General features: G+C 44.6%; 1 protein-coding gene across 1 annotated transcript; it reads left to right on the plus strand.

Annotated features, from left to right (window-relative positions):
* Window positions 1–131: 131 nt before the first annotated feature.
* Window positions 132–14,839, plus strand: SEC22B (SEC22 homolog B, vesicle trafficking protein). The gene is made up of 5 exons (XM_074962158.1): window positions 132–221; window positions 2,999–3,108; window positions 10,495–10,655; window positions 11,528–11,674; window positions 12,724–14,839. Exons 1-5 carry the CDS (start codon window positions 147–149, stop codon window positions 12,876–12,878), a joined length of 648 nt encoding a protein of 215 aa, XP_074818259.1. The 5' UTR covers window positions 132–146; the 3' UTR covers window positions 12,879–14,839.
* Window positions 14,840–15,689: the final 850 nt, after the last annotated feature.

Here is a 15,689-nt window from a genome sequence, read left to right on the forward strand (position 1 = left end):
TTCCAGTGGCGTGGCCCGGATGCTGCGCTGGGTGTTTCCGGCCACCTCAGTAATAGAGGCCAGTCAGAGGGTGGCAGCAGGTGGGGCGGGCGGGCGGGCGCGGGGCCGGGTAGCGGCGGCGGCTCCCGGGTTGGAGCGGCGCAGACATGGTGCTGCTGACTATGATCGCGCGGGTGGCGGACGGGCTCCCCCTGGCCGCCTCCATGCAGGAGGATGAGCAGGTGAGAGACCGAGACACGCCCCCCTCCCGGCCCAGAACCTCCCAGATTTCCCCCGAGACCCACTAGATTCTCCCTCTCCTTACCCAGAGTCCCCCCGTTCCTGAGACACTCCCCCACCGATCCCCTCTCTCCTGGCCCAGAGCCCCCTAGATTCCTCCTGCTCTCCCCTCTCTCGGCCCAGAGATCCCCCCCAAGCACCCCATCCTGGCCCCGAGATCCTCCCCAGATTTCTCCTGTCCCTGTTCAGAGGGCCCCCCTTCCCAAACCAGAGCCCTCCCCCAGATGCACACTCCCCCTTCCTGGCCCAGAGGCCACCTGAGACTGAGATCCATCTTAGCGGGGGCACGGAGGCTGTGTGGAAGCTTACAAAGCAGACCCTAGGTGGGTTGGACTTGTGCCCTCAGAAGGCTGTGGTAGTGCTTGGCTGTGCTGGGAAATGTGAGTTTCATGCAAGGTTGATGACATTTGGCACTGTTCTTCTTGCACTGTGACCCTGTTGGAGACTAGACTCGCCCACCCCCTGGCACCAAGAGAGAGACTTGAAATAGCAATAGATTAAATAGTGTATTAATGGGTGATTAGTCCACTGACAACAGAGCGAAGTACAGCCTTATAATTCTGGAACCTAACGGTACCTTTTTAATGTTAGCTGGAGCTCTTTTCCAATTCAGCAAGGCTACTTCTGTTATAACCAATTATAATACTCATTAACATTAAATCTACCTGTAACCTGATTTACATTTTTGCCACCTTTTTATTGGCTTTTTACATTATGCATTATTTAAATTAACACTTGCACCAGTTTCAGAGTGGTAGCCGTGTTAGTCAGTATCAGCAAAAAGAACAAGGAGTACTTGTGGCACCTTAGAGACTAACAAATTTATTAGGGCGTAAGCTTTCGTGGGCTAAAGCTCACTTCATTGGATGCATGTAGTATTTTCTGGGGCAGGAGCAAGGGCATGGCAGGCTCAGGGAGGGGTGGGAAGGGATGGCGTGGGGGCAGGGCTTGTGGCAGAGCCAGGGGTTGAGCAGGGAGCACCCCCCAGCACCTTGGAAAGTTGGCGCCTCTAGGTCTAGCCTTGGAGTCGGTGCCTATACATATTAACTTCTGAAGAGCCGCATGTGGCTCTGGAGCCACAGGTTGGCCACTCCTAAATTAATGTAATCATTTTAATAAGTGTTTTTTAAATTTTAAAAATGGTTTATTAAAAATCCTGCTAAAACGATTTATAACCAAAACATAGCCACAACATAACTTTGGGTCATGTCTTTGCTACCTTCAGTTTTTTTATTTTACTTTTTTTTCAATTTATTTTTAGCTTTTTTTACACTACCAGGTTTAATTTTCCATACTTGTCTACACTTAGACTAACTTAAACCTAAATCTAACTTTTATTTAACCTATTTTATAGGCTACAGCAGACACAGCCCACATCAATTAAAGCGTCTTTTTTGTTGGGTAGGCGTGCCACCGCCCCAAATGATTTACATAACAGAAGCCTTCTTCCATCAACATAGTTGCATCTGCCCTGGGGGTTAGTTCAGCATAGCAATGTTGGGGGGCGGTGGTTTTTTCACACCCCTGCCTGATATAGGTATGTAGACTAACTTTTAAGTGTAGACCAAGCCTTGTAGCCCTTGAGAAAGGCGGCGACTAGATTTGGCACCAAGATCTAGGCACCCTGCCTTCCCCTGGCATCTAGACTCCGAGAGGGAGAGAGAGAGACCATGAGTCCCCCCAGTATCAATGAAGTTCCTAGAGATCCTTCTAGCACTCAAATCCCAAAGTAGATCAAAACTGTGTAAGAAACCAAGACCCCCCGTCAGTGAGATTCTCACATACTTGCACACTTTTGAGGGAGCAAGCTAATACTTCTGGAGAGAGAGATCCTGTCAGTATGTCTTCAGTGCAATGTAAGCCCAGGTTAGTAGAACTCAAGTTAACAGACCCAGGATTTGTTAACTGTGGCTTGACCATTTATACTCATTTGTAACTCCAGGAATTGTTGAACCTTGGGTCCCATCTTGGGGCTCCAGCATCCGCACTACATTATGCCGGTCTGAGTCCAGCCACCCTTATCCCGGACTTCTTAGCACCCTCCCAAAATGTGTCCACTCTGTTCCTTTGTTCATGGTGCCACGTGGGAAAACTTGACTGTCCAGAGGACAAAGAAAGCTGGCCTGTGGAATTGTAAGACATTTTTGGCAGAGCATGAGTCCAGCAGGGCTGTGTCTACACTACAAAGTAATAGGGCTTGAACCCTATGTTCCAGTTTGACTCAGACTTGCACCCTTCACCCCTGTGGGGTACTGGGACCCAGGGTCCAAGTTCTGAGTTAGCAAAATTTGTGTGTAGATAGATGGGGGTGGGGTGGGCTTAAGCCTGAGTTCAAACCTGGGGCTGATACTGCAGTATAGACATACCCTGTGAATCACGAACTCTTCCCCTCTCCCTCAGGGCAGAGAGACTGAAGCACCTTCTCTGGACCAAGACATGCTACAAAAAAACAAAACAAAACTCCCTAGGGGACCTCCTAAATGGTGACTGAGATATTCATCAGAGGTAGATTCCTGAGATTTACCAGCACCTACCACTTAGTTTGGCTGTGTCCATTGACTTCAGATCCAATTCTGGTAAAACTTTTTGAGGTTAGCTATGGATATCATGTTAGTTTCCTTGTGGGAAAAGGGCCTCCCTGTAAGAGGTGGTTATATTGTTTGCAGTTCATTCTGCCATATGGTAGAACCATGCGTAATAGACTTTTTTCCCTTCTCAGTCAGGTCGGGACCTCCAGCAATACCAGAGCCAAGCTAAACAGCTTTTCCGGAAGTTGAATGAACAGTCGCCTACCAGATGCACCCTAGAAGCAGGATCCGTGGCTTTCCAGTAAGTATAACATGCTGTCGAGATTAAGGTGGACAATGCAGGCATCCCAACCTACATTTATAGAAAACTGAAAAGTACTTCTAGGAGATGTTGGAGGTATATTAGAAATTGGCCCATTGGAGAAGAGTAAGAGTCAGTAAACTATCCCACCAGCCCACGGGAAACCTGTGCTCAGAGAGAGTGTTGTTTCCTTTTATATGCTTTCAATCATTTTAAAATTTCTTTTCTTCTCTAGCATTGTTAGACTTCGTGCATTCCTATCCAGTTCTTGTTTTCCCCCACTCTCTTTTCTGTAGACTGCATATATTTGGCTCCCTTTAAGTTTTGTCTGCAGGTTGTGCCCACTAATCATTCTAGCATCTGTTGTCCTTTGGATTCGCTGAGGTTTATCAATATATTTTTTTAATAGTGAGGTGTTCCATCTATACTTAAGTTAGCATTACCAAAGTTGATTCTTCCTACACAAGGTTCTCTTCTCTCTCCATTCCACTATGGCATATCCTTTCATGTATCATCCTTGCACTGCAAACTCATCTAACTTGTTGTCCATTATTTCCCTGAATCTCCTCAGCATTTCTGTTCTCCAGCAAGCATTGTCCATGTTTTATACACTTTTGTCTAGTATTAGTATCCCGAAGTGTCGTAGCTGCATTTAGCTCATCCGTTTGAGTTCACTGTCTCTCTCTAAAACCTTCCATAATGTTTGCCCTTTGCTTTCATTGTAAACCCTTCTAAGTTAGGGTCATCTTCAAATCTTACTAATGTACAACACAGTTCTAGCAGACTTGCTCAGGGTAAGCAGCGAGCTGGCAAAATCTGCAGGAACACAACATCATGTAGGTTAGGCAAGACCTGAGAAGACTGATGTACTTCAGAGGGACCTAACCAAGCTAGGCAGCATAGTGGCAGTTGAAGTGAAATGTTGACACATTCAAAGCTATGCAGGTTGGAGAGAATAATTTTAACTCCTGCATCTCCTAGGTTCTAAACTAAAGATTGAAAACATTTGACTTGCTACCTTTAGAGAGGAGATTAATAAGAGGGGACATAACTTTCATCATTTTGTATACTTTTATAGAGAAGGTAGAGGCACCTCTAATCAACTTCTCTCATAACACAAAAACAAGGGAACATCCAAGTAAACGAAAAGGTGGCAAAGTCCAAACTGATAAAGGAAATGGTTTTCAATGCAATTAATTGCCACAGGGCCTCACTGAGGACAAGATGGTAGCAAGATTTTAGAAAAAGTACAGGTAAAAAGATCTAGAGTTAAAAACCCTTGTTTGGAAGCGCCCTCGTGGCACAAAGCCAGTCTCTAATGGTTGGGGCTTAGGAGGCAGCTTTCCTCAAGATGGGTTAACACATAATCACTTACTGCAGGTTTTTTCACATTTTTTCCACTTTTCTCTAAAGCTGTCTGGTGCTGGCCATTGTTGGCAATAGGATGCTGGACTAGGTAGCCCACTGGTTTGATCCAGTCAGGCAATTCCTGTGTTGATAATTTCTGTTTCTAAAGATGCTACTTGATCCCTCTTCCCAGTTTGCAATCAATCTGTCAGTCATTTGTTTCCATATCACAGTATTATCCAAACATCATTCTGACTTCCACTGAGATGCCTGGGGAAGATTATATCTAAATCATAGTAAAGCTCTTGCTATGTAGTGTCTGACTTTCTTTGCTTACCAGACTTATAACTGTCAAAAAAGGCTATCCAGTTTTTTGGTCACAATTATTTATGAATTACAACCACCTTGCAGTGGCTTTGATCTCATCAGAGCTGTTAAGCTAAGAAAATTCAGCCAAGCTCAGTATTTCTATGGGAGATCTCAGAGAAGCAGTTGAGGGGTGTTGGAAGTGTTGTGGGTGAGTAGGCAGGGAAGGTGCACTTTGCCCTGTCAGCTCTGAAGCTGTTCTTCAGCCAGCTGTTAAGGGGTGCAGATTTCTGCTGGTGCCATTTTTAGGATGAGACATAAAGTCACAGATGAAAAAGAAAATCAGTTTTTGTTTTAAACAAAAATTCTAATGAAACTTTTGATAATGCTGCATGGAAAAAAAATGGTGTTTGAGATTTGGCCTAAAATAATCCTATTTAGTGGCTAGTGCATTAGCTTGGTCAAGGAAAAAAATGTTCTTCGTTAACTGAAGTTCTAACTCCTTTAAAATAACATAGTGCAGAGTAAAAAATGCAATGACAGCTGTCATTGTGGAGCAAAGATATGTGCATGACTAATTGAAATGTGCACTTCTCCAAATGTGCAGAGGTGTTAATATGAATAGCCTTGAAACTGACAAAGTTTGAAGAAAATTTGGCTCTCGGTGAGACCCAAAACCAGGTTTGAAGAATTTTCTTCTGTCATTTTAATGTTGGAGATTAAAGTCCAAAAGCCTTACAACCAACTCAGTTATCATGGCATGTGAGTACACACACTGATATTTATGCAGGTGATAAGTGCCTATGCAGTCTTTTGTGAAATTAGTTACTAGCTGACCTTTGGCTGATTTTAGTGTCATAAATCTTTAAGTGCACAGATTACTAGTTCCATTAAAAGGCAACCATTGGCCTTTGCTAGCTGGTGCTGCCTAAAGAAGTGTTTTTTTTTCTCTCTTTCTTAAAATAAATATAAGAAATTAAATTCCAAAAGTATATATATTAAGATTGCACAGATAAACATTCAGAAATCAAGAATGCAAAAAGTTAAAGGTGGCCAACTGTGTATCTGTCCCCTTACATACGTACGTTGCAAAAAGGCATAATTACATGATTTTATACTGTGTTAAATTTTATGACAAAAAAGTGTTAATGTGGTGTTAAAGTTGAGAAATCAAGCAGTTATGTGAGAAAATTCATATTACGGTTAATCTGGGCTGTCAATGCTATGCGGCATTGGAAATCTGTGTGCTTTCTCTGCCGATATAGAAAACTTGGAATCTGAAACAGTTAATATCAAAAAGGGAGTAAAAACAGCTCTGGGAAACATGGAGATCAAGGCAGGAGAGCTCAGATCAAATCCAGCTGACCTAAAGTGTGATGGTGCAGCTGTGCATATGGCAGGAGACCGTGTTAAGAGAAGATATTGTACTCTTCTTGTACTTACCTTTAGCTTGCTGTTATATCTCTCATAGGAGATTATCCCTATCTTAAAAGGTTTTGTTTTGAAATATGTTTTCTCATTTTACTCTTCAAATCCTGAAAGATTATGGATTGCTCAAACTCTTGGTAATGATTTGAGGTAACTGTGAGCTATGCTGGGAGGGATCCAGTATATGTGTTGGGTTCAAAGTCAGGCCAGAACACTGAAGACAAGGATCAGAAACGATCGCTTAGCTAGCACTGTTTTGGAACATAATGTAGAAACTGGGTCATGGACTGATGTAGAACAAGTTAGGGGCTTTCTTAGGGAAATCAAGAAGCTAATTTGTGAGTATATTTTATTCCATGGTGGACAGTGGTGACTACACTCTTACTGTTCAAGGCAATGCCCATTGTTTGAGGCTTTTTACTAAAGCTAGTAAGTGCCATGTTGGGACTGGAACAAGCACAGATAATCCTGGCCACTGTGTCTAAAAACTAATTCTTGAATGTGGCAAATTTGAAGGATTTAAACATTTCTGGGTCTCTAGAGGCTAAGCTGAGGAAAAATCAGATCTGTATGCTTGAAGCTGCTGTTGAACATATGGATACCAGATTTACCAGGCTATTGTATGGTGTCAAAACTTTGATTCCACACAGTGGCCTAGTGATTGAAAAAAGAATTGGCCCATTATGGCAATGTAAAAATTAAGTCTGCTAAATCACTACATATAGCTGTTAAGTAAAGAGAAAAGGAAAAGGACTTACAAGTTACATTTAATGCCAATAAATCCACAATAGTGCTTATGCCTGATGAAAGTTTTGAACCCCTCAGCCAGAGATGGGCAAATTATGGCCCGCGGGACCATAGTGCCCGACCCTTGAGCTCCCAGCCGGGGAGGCTAGCCTCCAGCCCCTCCCCTGCTGTCCCTCCTCCCCCGCAGCCTCAGTTTGCCGTGCCGCCAGTGCAGGAGGGGGCAGCACTGCAGGGGCATGGGAGGGAGGCTCACCTGCAGCCTCAGGGGGGCATTGTGGGTGGCAGGAGCATGGTGAATGCGGGCGGAGGACTCAGGAGGAGCACCGGGCAGCCGCGCAGTCGGCCAGAGAGAAGCGGTGTTTTGAAGGGTGAAACCACTGCTTCTCTCTGGCTGTGCCGCTGCCCCTGCTCCTCATGAGTCCTCTGCACATGTTTGCGGGGCCGCATTCTGAAATGGGCTTTAGATATGGGGTTGGATACGGGGTGGGGTCCCCGGGGTTCTGTCAGGGGGCGAGGGTGTGGATAGAGGTCGGGGCAGTCAGGGACTGGGGGGGCTGGATAGGGGGTGGGATCCTGGGGGGGGCAGTTAGGGGCAGGGGGTCCCGGGAGGGGGTGGTCAGGCGACAAGGAGTAGCAGGGGTTGGATGGGTCAGGAGTTCTGAGGGGGGCGGGAAGTGGGAGGGGGGCAGATAGGGTTTGGGGCGGCACAGCCTTTCCTACCCGGCCCTCATACAGTTTTGGAACACCGATGTGGCCCTCAGGCCAAAAAGTTTGCCCATCCCTGCCCTAGGCAACCTGCCTTAGAGGTTATATTGTTATTGATGGGAATATGTCCTCATTGTCTTGTATCGCTGTGTTTTCCACAGTTATTTAAATTAAAACAAGCCCCCAAACACACACGTGTGCTCTGTTGCATGCCATGACTTGGGCTATTTAATCATATCCGCATCCAGTGTAGGTGCTTTTCAGGCCTCTCTGGTATGCTGTGCTACTGGCTGGAAGGGGAACAAACATGGTAATAGACATAATCACAGTGAGCATTCAACAGCAAGCAGCACTGTTTAGTGGAGGGGTAGGTAAGTGCTAGTCTGTATGTTCAGATCTAAATCTAAAAATCCGGTGGACTTTATCCAATCAGATTTGTACTTGAATTAGAAATAAAATACATATTCTCTGTACTAGCATGGGAACTAAAACTGACAGTAAAGTAAGGACAAAATGAAACTTACAAGAACAAATGATAGTTGGACACTAAAAAAGGGGTGTGGGGGGGGGGGTTTAAACACTGGCTCATGAGTCAAAAACAAAACAAGTGGAATGCAGCCAAGTGCCAGTAAGCAGTCACACCAGCTGCTATATTTCATCTTAACCTACATGTGAGTGAGGCCACAGCGTGAAAATTATTGGCACAATCGCCCTTTCTTGTCAGATAGCAAAACCTGAAGTCCCAGCAGCCCATGGACAAGCAGCATTTCTGTTTCTCAGCTTGCCTCTGTGAGGCTTTGTGTATGGGAAATAGAGTCCTATGCCTAAGACTCACCCAGGGTGGAGTTTGGGGTGCCCCAACTAGTCTCCTCAGGCTGTGCGGGGCTGACCACCTATCTGTCTGATTGCCAGGGGATTGGTGCCGTTGGCGACCCATTCCTGTGCACTTCTGAATCTCTGTAGGAGATGCCACAATAGCCTTCTCTCTCCCTATTCCCCCCTTTCCTGCTGACCTTCAGGAGAAGATGCATGCTCCTGTGCACTGTACATCATATCCTCTCTCCCATACATTACGGAGCTGCCCTACTGGGTTAGACCATGGTGCAACTTGGTCAGTATCTTGGCTCCAACAGTGGCCTGTACTAAAGCTTGAGGGGGATTATACAGAACAGGGCAATTATGGAGTGATCCACTCCATCTTTCACTCCTGGCTTTTTGTAGTGAGAGTTTAGGGTCGCCCTGTGTATGTGGTTGCCTTCCTGACTGTTTTGGCTAATAGCCATTGATGAACCTATCCTTGATTAAATTATCCAGTTCTTTTTTTGAACCGAGTTATACTTTTGGCCATCACAATACTCTGTGTCAATGAGTTCCGAGGTCAGTTGTGCATTATGTGAAAAAGTACTTTCTCTTGTTTATATTAAACCTGTTCCCTGTTAATTTCATCACCTGAGCCTTAGTTTTTATATTATGGGAAAGGCTAAATAACATTTCTGTGCTCACTTTCTCCATGCTGTTCATTTTATAGACCTCTATCATATCCCCCCTTAGTTGTCTCTTTTCTAATCTTTTTAGTCTGTCTTCATACAGAAGCCATTCCTTACCCTTGATCATCTTTGTTGCCCTTCTCTGTACCTTTTCCAGTTCCACTACATCCTCTTTGAGATAGGGTGACCAGAACTGGACACAGTATTCAAGGTGTGGATTTACTGTGGATTTATATAGTGGGATTATGATATTATCTGATTTATTTTTCTTTCCCTTTCCTAATAGTTCTTAACATACTGTAAGGCTTTTTTACCACGGCTGCACATTGAGCAGAAGTCCAGGGTGATGCCAAGATCCTCCTTGAGTGATAATAGCTAATTTAGAACCCACCATTTGGGATTCTTTTTTCCAATGTGCATTACTTTGCACTTGTCAATGTTGAATTTAATCTGCCATTTTGTTGCCAGAAAGGGCATGGGAGTGTGGGGCCTGCCTCCTTCAGATGACGGAATGTCAGCAGGAAGAGGGGAATGTCCCTTATTCTGCTCAGTCCAATGTCAGGACTTTTTAAAACCACAACCAAAAACACTAAGGAAATTCCCAGGTAAAACTTTGTTAAAATGAAGTTAAAAGCCTTTGGCAGGGATTGAAACCAGGATCTGAGGCCTCAATAACACTGTAGTTAGGGAAAAGAAAAGAGAAACTAAGGCATTTAGAAAGATTTAAAATGAAGCCTAATGTGTAAATCTGTGGAAATTCAGTCATGGTATTTGCAGTAGAGTAACTCTGTCCTGAGCAATGCCCTGAGAACCTGAAACTTAGACTACAATATCCACCCCAAACAAACAGTTCATTTTAGGAGGGAATGCTAGAACTAGACTGTAGTATGCTGGTTTGTGCCAACTTAGCTGCCGTCATGGCTACGAAGTCCAAATAAAAATGCTTTACTATGTCCTGGTAAGATGAGCTTGCTGAAAGGAGTCATTCCCCACTCCTCATTAAGGGCTCCAACCTGCCAGGCATTGCCTGCTCTCATCACCTTGCAGGGTCAGGCCCTAGGATTCTGCGTTCCAGCCAGTCATCCAATATGATGTCTCATATAAAGGTCTCCTAGGAGGATGAGTAGCTGGAGATTATGGTACTTGCGGAGGAAAGGAAAGGCTTAGTGCAGTGACAAGATATCTGAATATTGGAGACACATGTATGAAACCACCTGTGCTGTGCGATACCTGGTATGCTTTTATGTGTAGTATAATAATAAACCCAAAGGCTGGGCACTCCACCATAGAGGAAGAAAGATGGGAAAGGGAAAAGTGGTGTCTTACAGGGACAGGGTTAAAATTTGTCCCGTTTGTTCTCTTCTAGCTATGTTATTGAGAAAGGGGTGTGTTACCTGGTGTTGTGTGAGGCCACCTTCCCCAAGAAGCTGGCCTTTGCATATCTGGAGGATTTGCATTCCGAGTTCGATGAACAGCATGGAAAGAAGGTGCCGACGGTCTCCAGACCTTATTCCTTCATTGAGTTCGGTGAGGTCCTTCCCCTTGAGAATAATTAATAAACATCCTGTTTGTTTGGCCACATTAGCCTCTCCTAGCTCAGGCCGTGGAACTTACCACTGACAGTGGAGAAATCTGGTGTTCTCTATGAGCCAGAAATGCCAGGTATGTGAATGGAGAAATGGTAGGGGAAATGACAAATTTCCTACAATCCAGCTTTCTGCTTTTAAGTCTTGGTTTTTTTCTTGTTAGTACTCGTGTGCACCTTGCTCACTCTCTCTGCAATGTTCTGCCACTGGGGTAGCCCAGAAAAAGGTAGACAGCAATGGATGCTCATGCTCCGTAGGCAGCCATATTGTTACTCTAGGCAGTGGTTGTCCCCTGATTGCTGGTTTGCTTCCCACCCTTTAACACAAACTTCCTCTCACTTGAGGTCACATGGATAATGCAGGGACTTTTATGGCAGCATTGGAGAGGTGTGGGAAGTGGGTGTGAAGCATGGTGGAGCCACCATTCATTAAGCATTGAGGAAACCTCTGAGCTAATTGGCTTTAGATGTACATGTCCTCTTCTGGGTGGCCTATTTTTCTAAGTCCAAAGGGCACCCATCCTGTCAAGTGCTTTGTCCCTGGTGTAGGCATGCAGGATGCAACATGCTCTAAAACAAGTCATCAGTGCTCCTTGTGCCTGTCAGGGGAGGAAGGGGTTGTTAAATTGTCCTTGAGGTATGCTGCCCTGAGGTTGGGTGATTGGAATCTACTCAGAGCGGGGTAAGGGGTGTGGTGGTGGTTGCAGTTGTGGAGGGAAGGAGATAGAAGTTGGCTCGACAGGTGTTCTCGGCATGGCAGGCAGGAAGTGCTGGGGGAAAAGTTTTTCATGTTGACAACCACCTTTTGTTCCAGACACTTACATCCAGAAAACCAAAAAACTCTACATCGACAGCCGGGCAAGAAGGAACCTAGGCTCCATCAATACAGAGTTACAGGATGTGCAGAGAATCATGGTGGCCAACATTGAAGAAGTGTTACAGCGAGGAGAGGCACTCTCAGGTACATGGAGTTCAGCTTTTGAAACTCTTTCCTCTCTCTGAGGCTGTCAGGCAGGAGATGGCTGAGGGAAGGATTCTGAGACTGGGTAGCAAAGAGGGCCTCCTGAATCAAGATGGCCTTGTAGTATATATGTCTGGCTCAAAGTGCATTTTCATTTGTCTGATCTACACCATAAATAAGGCTAAGATGTATTATGGGATATTTTTGGTAAAAGTCATGGACAGGTCACAGGCACCCATGACCTGTCTTTTACCAAAAATACCCCTGACTAAATCTCTACTTCTGGGACACTGGTGCTTCGGGGGGCCCCTGCTGGGGACGGGCCCTGCTCGAGTGCTGGGGGTTGGCTGCCCCCCGGCCGCTGCTCCTGGGGACTGCTCTCCAGATGTCCTCCGGGCACCCCTGGGACCGCTGCTGGTCGGGCGGTCCCCAGGGCACCCCCAAGACTGCTGCTTGGGAGCTCCCCAGAGCCAGCCACACTGGCCCCAGGGACTGCCGAAGTGGCTGGCCCCGGGTCACTCCAGCAACGGCAGGTACAGCTGGCCGTGGGGTGGTCCTGAAGTCAGCCACACCCACAACTGCAGAAGGCATAGAGGTTGCAGAAAGTCATGGGATCTGTGACTTCCATGACAGAATTGCAGCCTTAATCATAAACCATCTGGCAATTTGTAACCCTACTTTGGGAGGAGCCGAAGCCCCTTGTGGGCTTGGGGCTGTTCTTGTCCTGTGAAGATGAATGTTAGTGATGTGTGTCTAGGACAAGAGTGATGCGTGCTAGTGTTTTGAAGGTGCTGGTGAAGCTCCTGCTCCTGTAGTTACTCTTGTCCCTTCTATGTTTGGGGAGGTAAACCGTTTAGATTGCATTGTGTTGTGGCTTGACTAACAAGTTTAATGTAGGAATCCTTCAGAACATGAGGAATGGGGGATGCACAATAAATCAGATAAAGCTCCAATAGAGCAGCTGCAATTATCTATGAACACTACCGTGGGAGTGGCTTGTTGTTGTTTATCCTGCAACTAATCTGCTTCCACTTTCTCTTCCTTAACAGCTTTGGATTCCAAGGCCAACAACTTGTCCAGTTTGTCCAAGAAGTACCGTCAGGATGCAAAGTATCTTAACATGCGTTCCACCTATGCCAAACTGGCAGCTGTAGCTGTGTTTTTTATCATGTTAATAGTCTATGTGAGGTTCTGGTGGCTGTGAGATGTTGGCAGTCACTGGAGAGGGAGATCCTGTAGCATGGCAGGTGTACATGTGCAGCACACTTTGTTCACAGGGATGTGCATTAGAATCCACACAGGACTGTCACTTTTAAGGGTGTGTCCTGAAAATGATACCGGAGTACTACACTGCTTAGTGAATCTTAATCATAGGTATAAAGTCTTCTTTGAGGACTAGAGGCTTTTCCTATGAGGCACTAAACACTAGGGACTCGGTAGAGTGTGGCCTCCCAGTGTACTAAACTCATTAACAGTGCTGTTTGATGTGTCCTGGAGCAGTTAATCAGTGAAGTTTATCCTAATCAGGCGGTACTGGCAACAGTCACTTCTTCCTCCCTTTTAAAGAGTAGCTCTAGTGGGAAATGGACTCTAATGAACATTCCTTGTATCTGCAATGTTTGCTTTTCTAGAATCTGGGTCTGCATTTGCTTTTTTAAAACAAGACTCTCTTGTTTGAAGGCTGATTCTTCACTGTACATATTGTAATGGCTTTCACCCTTGTCAAACTAGGTATTGTTGGGTTTTCATTGTCTGACATCTTTGCTTGTTACATTTTCAATTGCTTTAGGAATAAATGGATATTAAATTATGCCTTAAAATTACATTATATTTAGTCTTAAGAGAGACAGTGAAAGGCTACTATCACTGACTTCTACAAAATTAAACTACTAGTCTGTAAATCTCACTTTCCTGGCAGTTGTGTATAAGAGCTTGTTTTAATGTGACTCAGAAGAGTCTGCTGGTGTAATTAAAAAGGCACTGGCCCAGGCACAATGCAAACAATTTCATCTCTGTTTTCCTGCCATCTGTCTATCTCCAGAATCATTGCATTGTTTCTCCTCTGTAAACATTCTCTATTCCTCAAACAAGTGTATCACTACCGCTAGCATTCCAGCACTTGCAAACTACCCTACAAAAACAGCCCAGTATGTGTGGTGGTGAAGAAAAAGTAGAATGTTTCTTTAAAGAAACATTTCAGTTTCACGTTTCTGTGAGGTTGGTGATAAAGAATAGTACTGAGTTTTAAAAACCAAGATTCCTTGTTAATGTCCTGTTCTCCCTGTGATCACCCTCTCTCCACTTCTGTTGGCAAGATCTAACTAGCTGAAGAGAAATTCATAATGTGGGGCTACAGCATTTAATTTCTTAACTTGTTTCTCACTAGATAATGTAAATAGTTCCATCATGATGTGTTTTTTTTTTTAAATTTTATTTTATTTTATTGGTCCAAGTGCGAGAAACTTTGTCTTGCCTATTAGGCTTTAGTTTTTTTTAAATCAAAGCACTGTACAGGCATCCCCCACCTTTTCCACAGTAAGGTGTCTGTTTCTGTCATTATCTAGCAAGTGAACACTCTCATAGAACAGACATAACAGAAGGAAAAATTCAAAGTTCCTCAGCATCTTCAGAAAACACTTAATTTGCTGCAACTCTGAAAGTGTAAGCTGTAACCATAGATTGTCTCCTGCAGTAAGGTAGGACATAAGAGCAAAAAGAAGCCTCAGTGTCTCCCCTCTCCTCCTGTTGGCAGGCAACTAGAATTTGTCTGCCGATCTACTTGCAAACCTGATCTGTCAGTTAGTCTCATCTTCTGATTTTTGCATGATGTTTCCATTTGTTTGTTTGTAGACAGCTGTACTTTTAAATTCTTAAAAGTTGTGTCCCTAACAGATGAATGTACAAGTGATGTAGGTCTGTGTGCAACTTAGGTACTGAAAGGTGAGCAGACACCACATCTAGATTCTGTAATGACCTGTAGGGAGTAAAACTCTCTCTTGCAGTGAATGGCAGCTCAGTGAGCAGTTGCCTGCTGCATCCCCAGTGTCACAGTGAAATAAACACTTGCAAAAGTTGATTTCCTTTAGTGTGGAGTTTCCTGTCTACATGTACAGTGTTTTCAAAAAAACACCCTCTCCTTCATTCTCATGGCCCAATTTGTCCTGGGGTAGAACTTGGCAAAGGCCACTTGGTAAATGCTGTATTAATGGAGTAGGCTTATACCTAGGGTGGAGCATGCCCTTCACCTGGAGCTGGGTTCAATTTTTTGCCTGTAGGTTGGGTAGAGTTTGGCAAATGCCATTGTCCTTTTCTAGCCCCTAGCGGGAATGCTTCTAATGTTACCTATTACAGGTGGGCCCAAGGCCTGCCTTTGTGACCATAAATGCATGTGGAGAGTAACATGTATGCAGCTGCAGCTATTTTGTGTAGCAGTTTGCAGCTTAGGTAGGTCTCAGCTCTGAGAAGTTGTCTTAATTAATAAACAAGCTAGTCAGTGCCCTATGCAGTCCATGGCTTTGAATTTGCTGAAGAATCCATCCCTTGCTATAGAACTGTACTCGGAATTTGTTTTCATTTTAAAAATATTGTTCCTAGCCCTTTCCAAGGTGCAGATGATCTTAAAAACAGGATGCAACTAGAGTACCCTGTACTGTGACAGTGTCTCAGACCAGTGTCCTGTTTGGGAGTGATCAGCGCCAGATGCTACAGAGGAAGTTACAGGAAACCCCGAAGCTGATGGTTGTAGATTATTCCACAACCAGAAGGGGGAAGGTTTCGCCTTCCCCCGGCAGTTGTCCGTAAGTTTATGCTATGAAGCCTGAGTGTTTTGTCCTTTTTAACTTTGATCCTGGTTAACTGAACTCTGCATGTTCTCATGAACAATTCCCAATTTTTTGAATCCTAAGATTTTGACATTAATATCTAGTGCAATGCATTCCAATTGCTAATTGTGCTTTGTTTTAAATTGGCTGCCTTTGACTTGATTATATGTCCCATAAGATGGACTCCAGGTCCA

The sequence above is a fragment of the Natator depressus genome, chromosome 8 (genome assembly GCF_965152275.1).
Source record: "Natator depressus isolate rNatDep1 chromosome 8, rNatDep2.hap1, whole genome shotgun sequence".
Taxonomy (NCBI): domain Eukaryota; kingdom Metazoa; phylum Chordata; order Testudines; family Cheloniidae; genus Natator; species Natator depressus.

Bases quoted from the DNA above. Each gene is read 5' to 3' on its own strand.
- SEC22B (XM_074962158.1), top strand. From the start codon at position 147: ATGGTGCTGCTGACTATGATCGCGCGGGTGGCGGACGGGCTCCCCCTG. The intron at 222-2,998 runs GTGAGAGACCGA...TTCCCTTCTCAG, and splicing joins CCATGCAGGAGGATGAGCAG to TCAGGTCGGGACCTCCAGCA. The intron at 3,109-10,494 runs GTAAGTATAACA...GTTCTCTTCTAG, and splicing joins GCAGGATCCGTGGCTTTCCA to CTATGTTATTGAGAAAGGGG.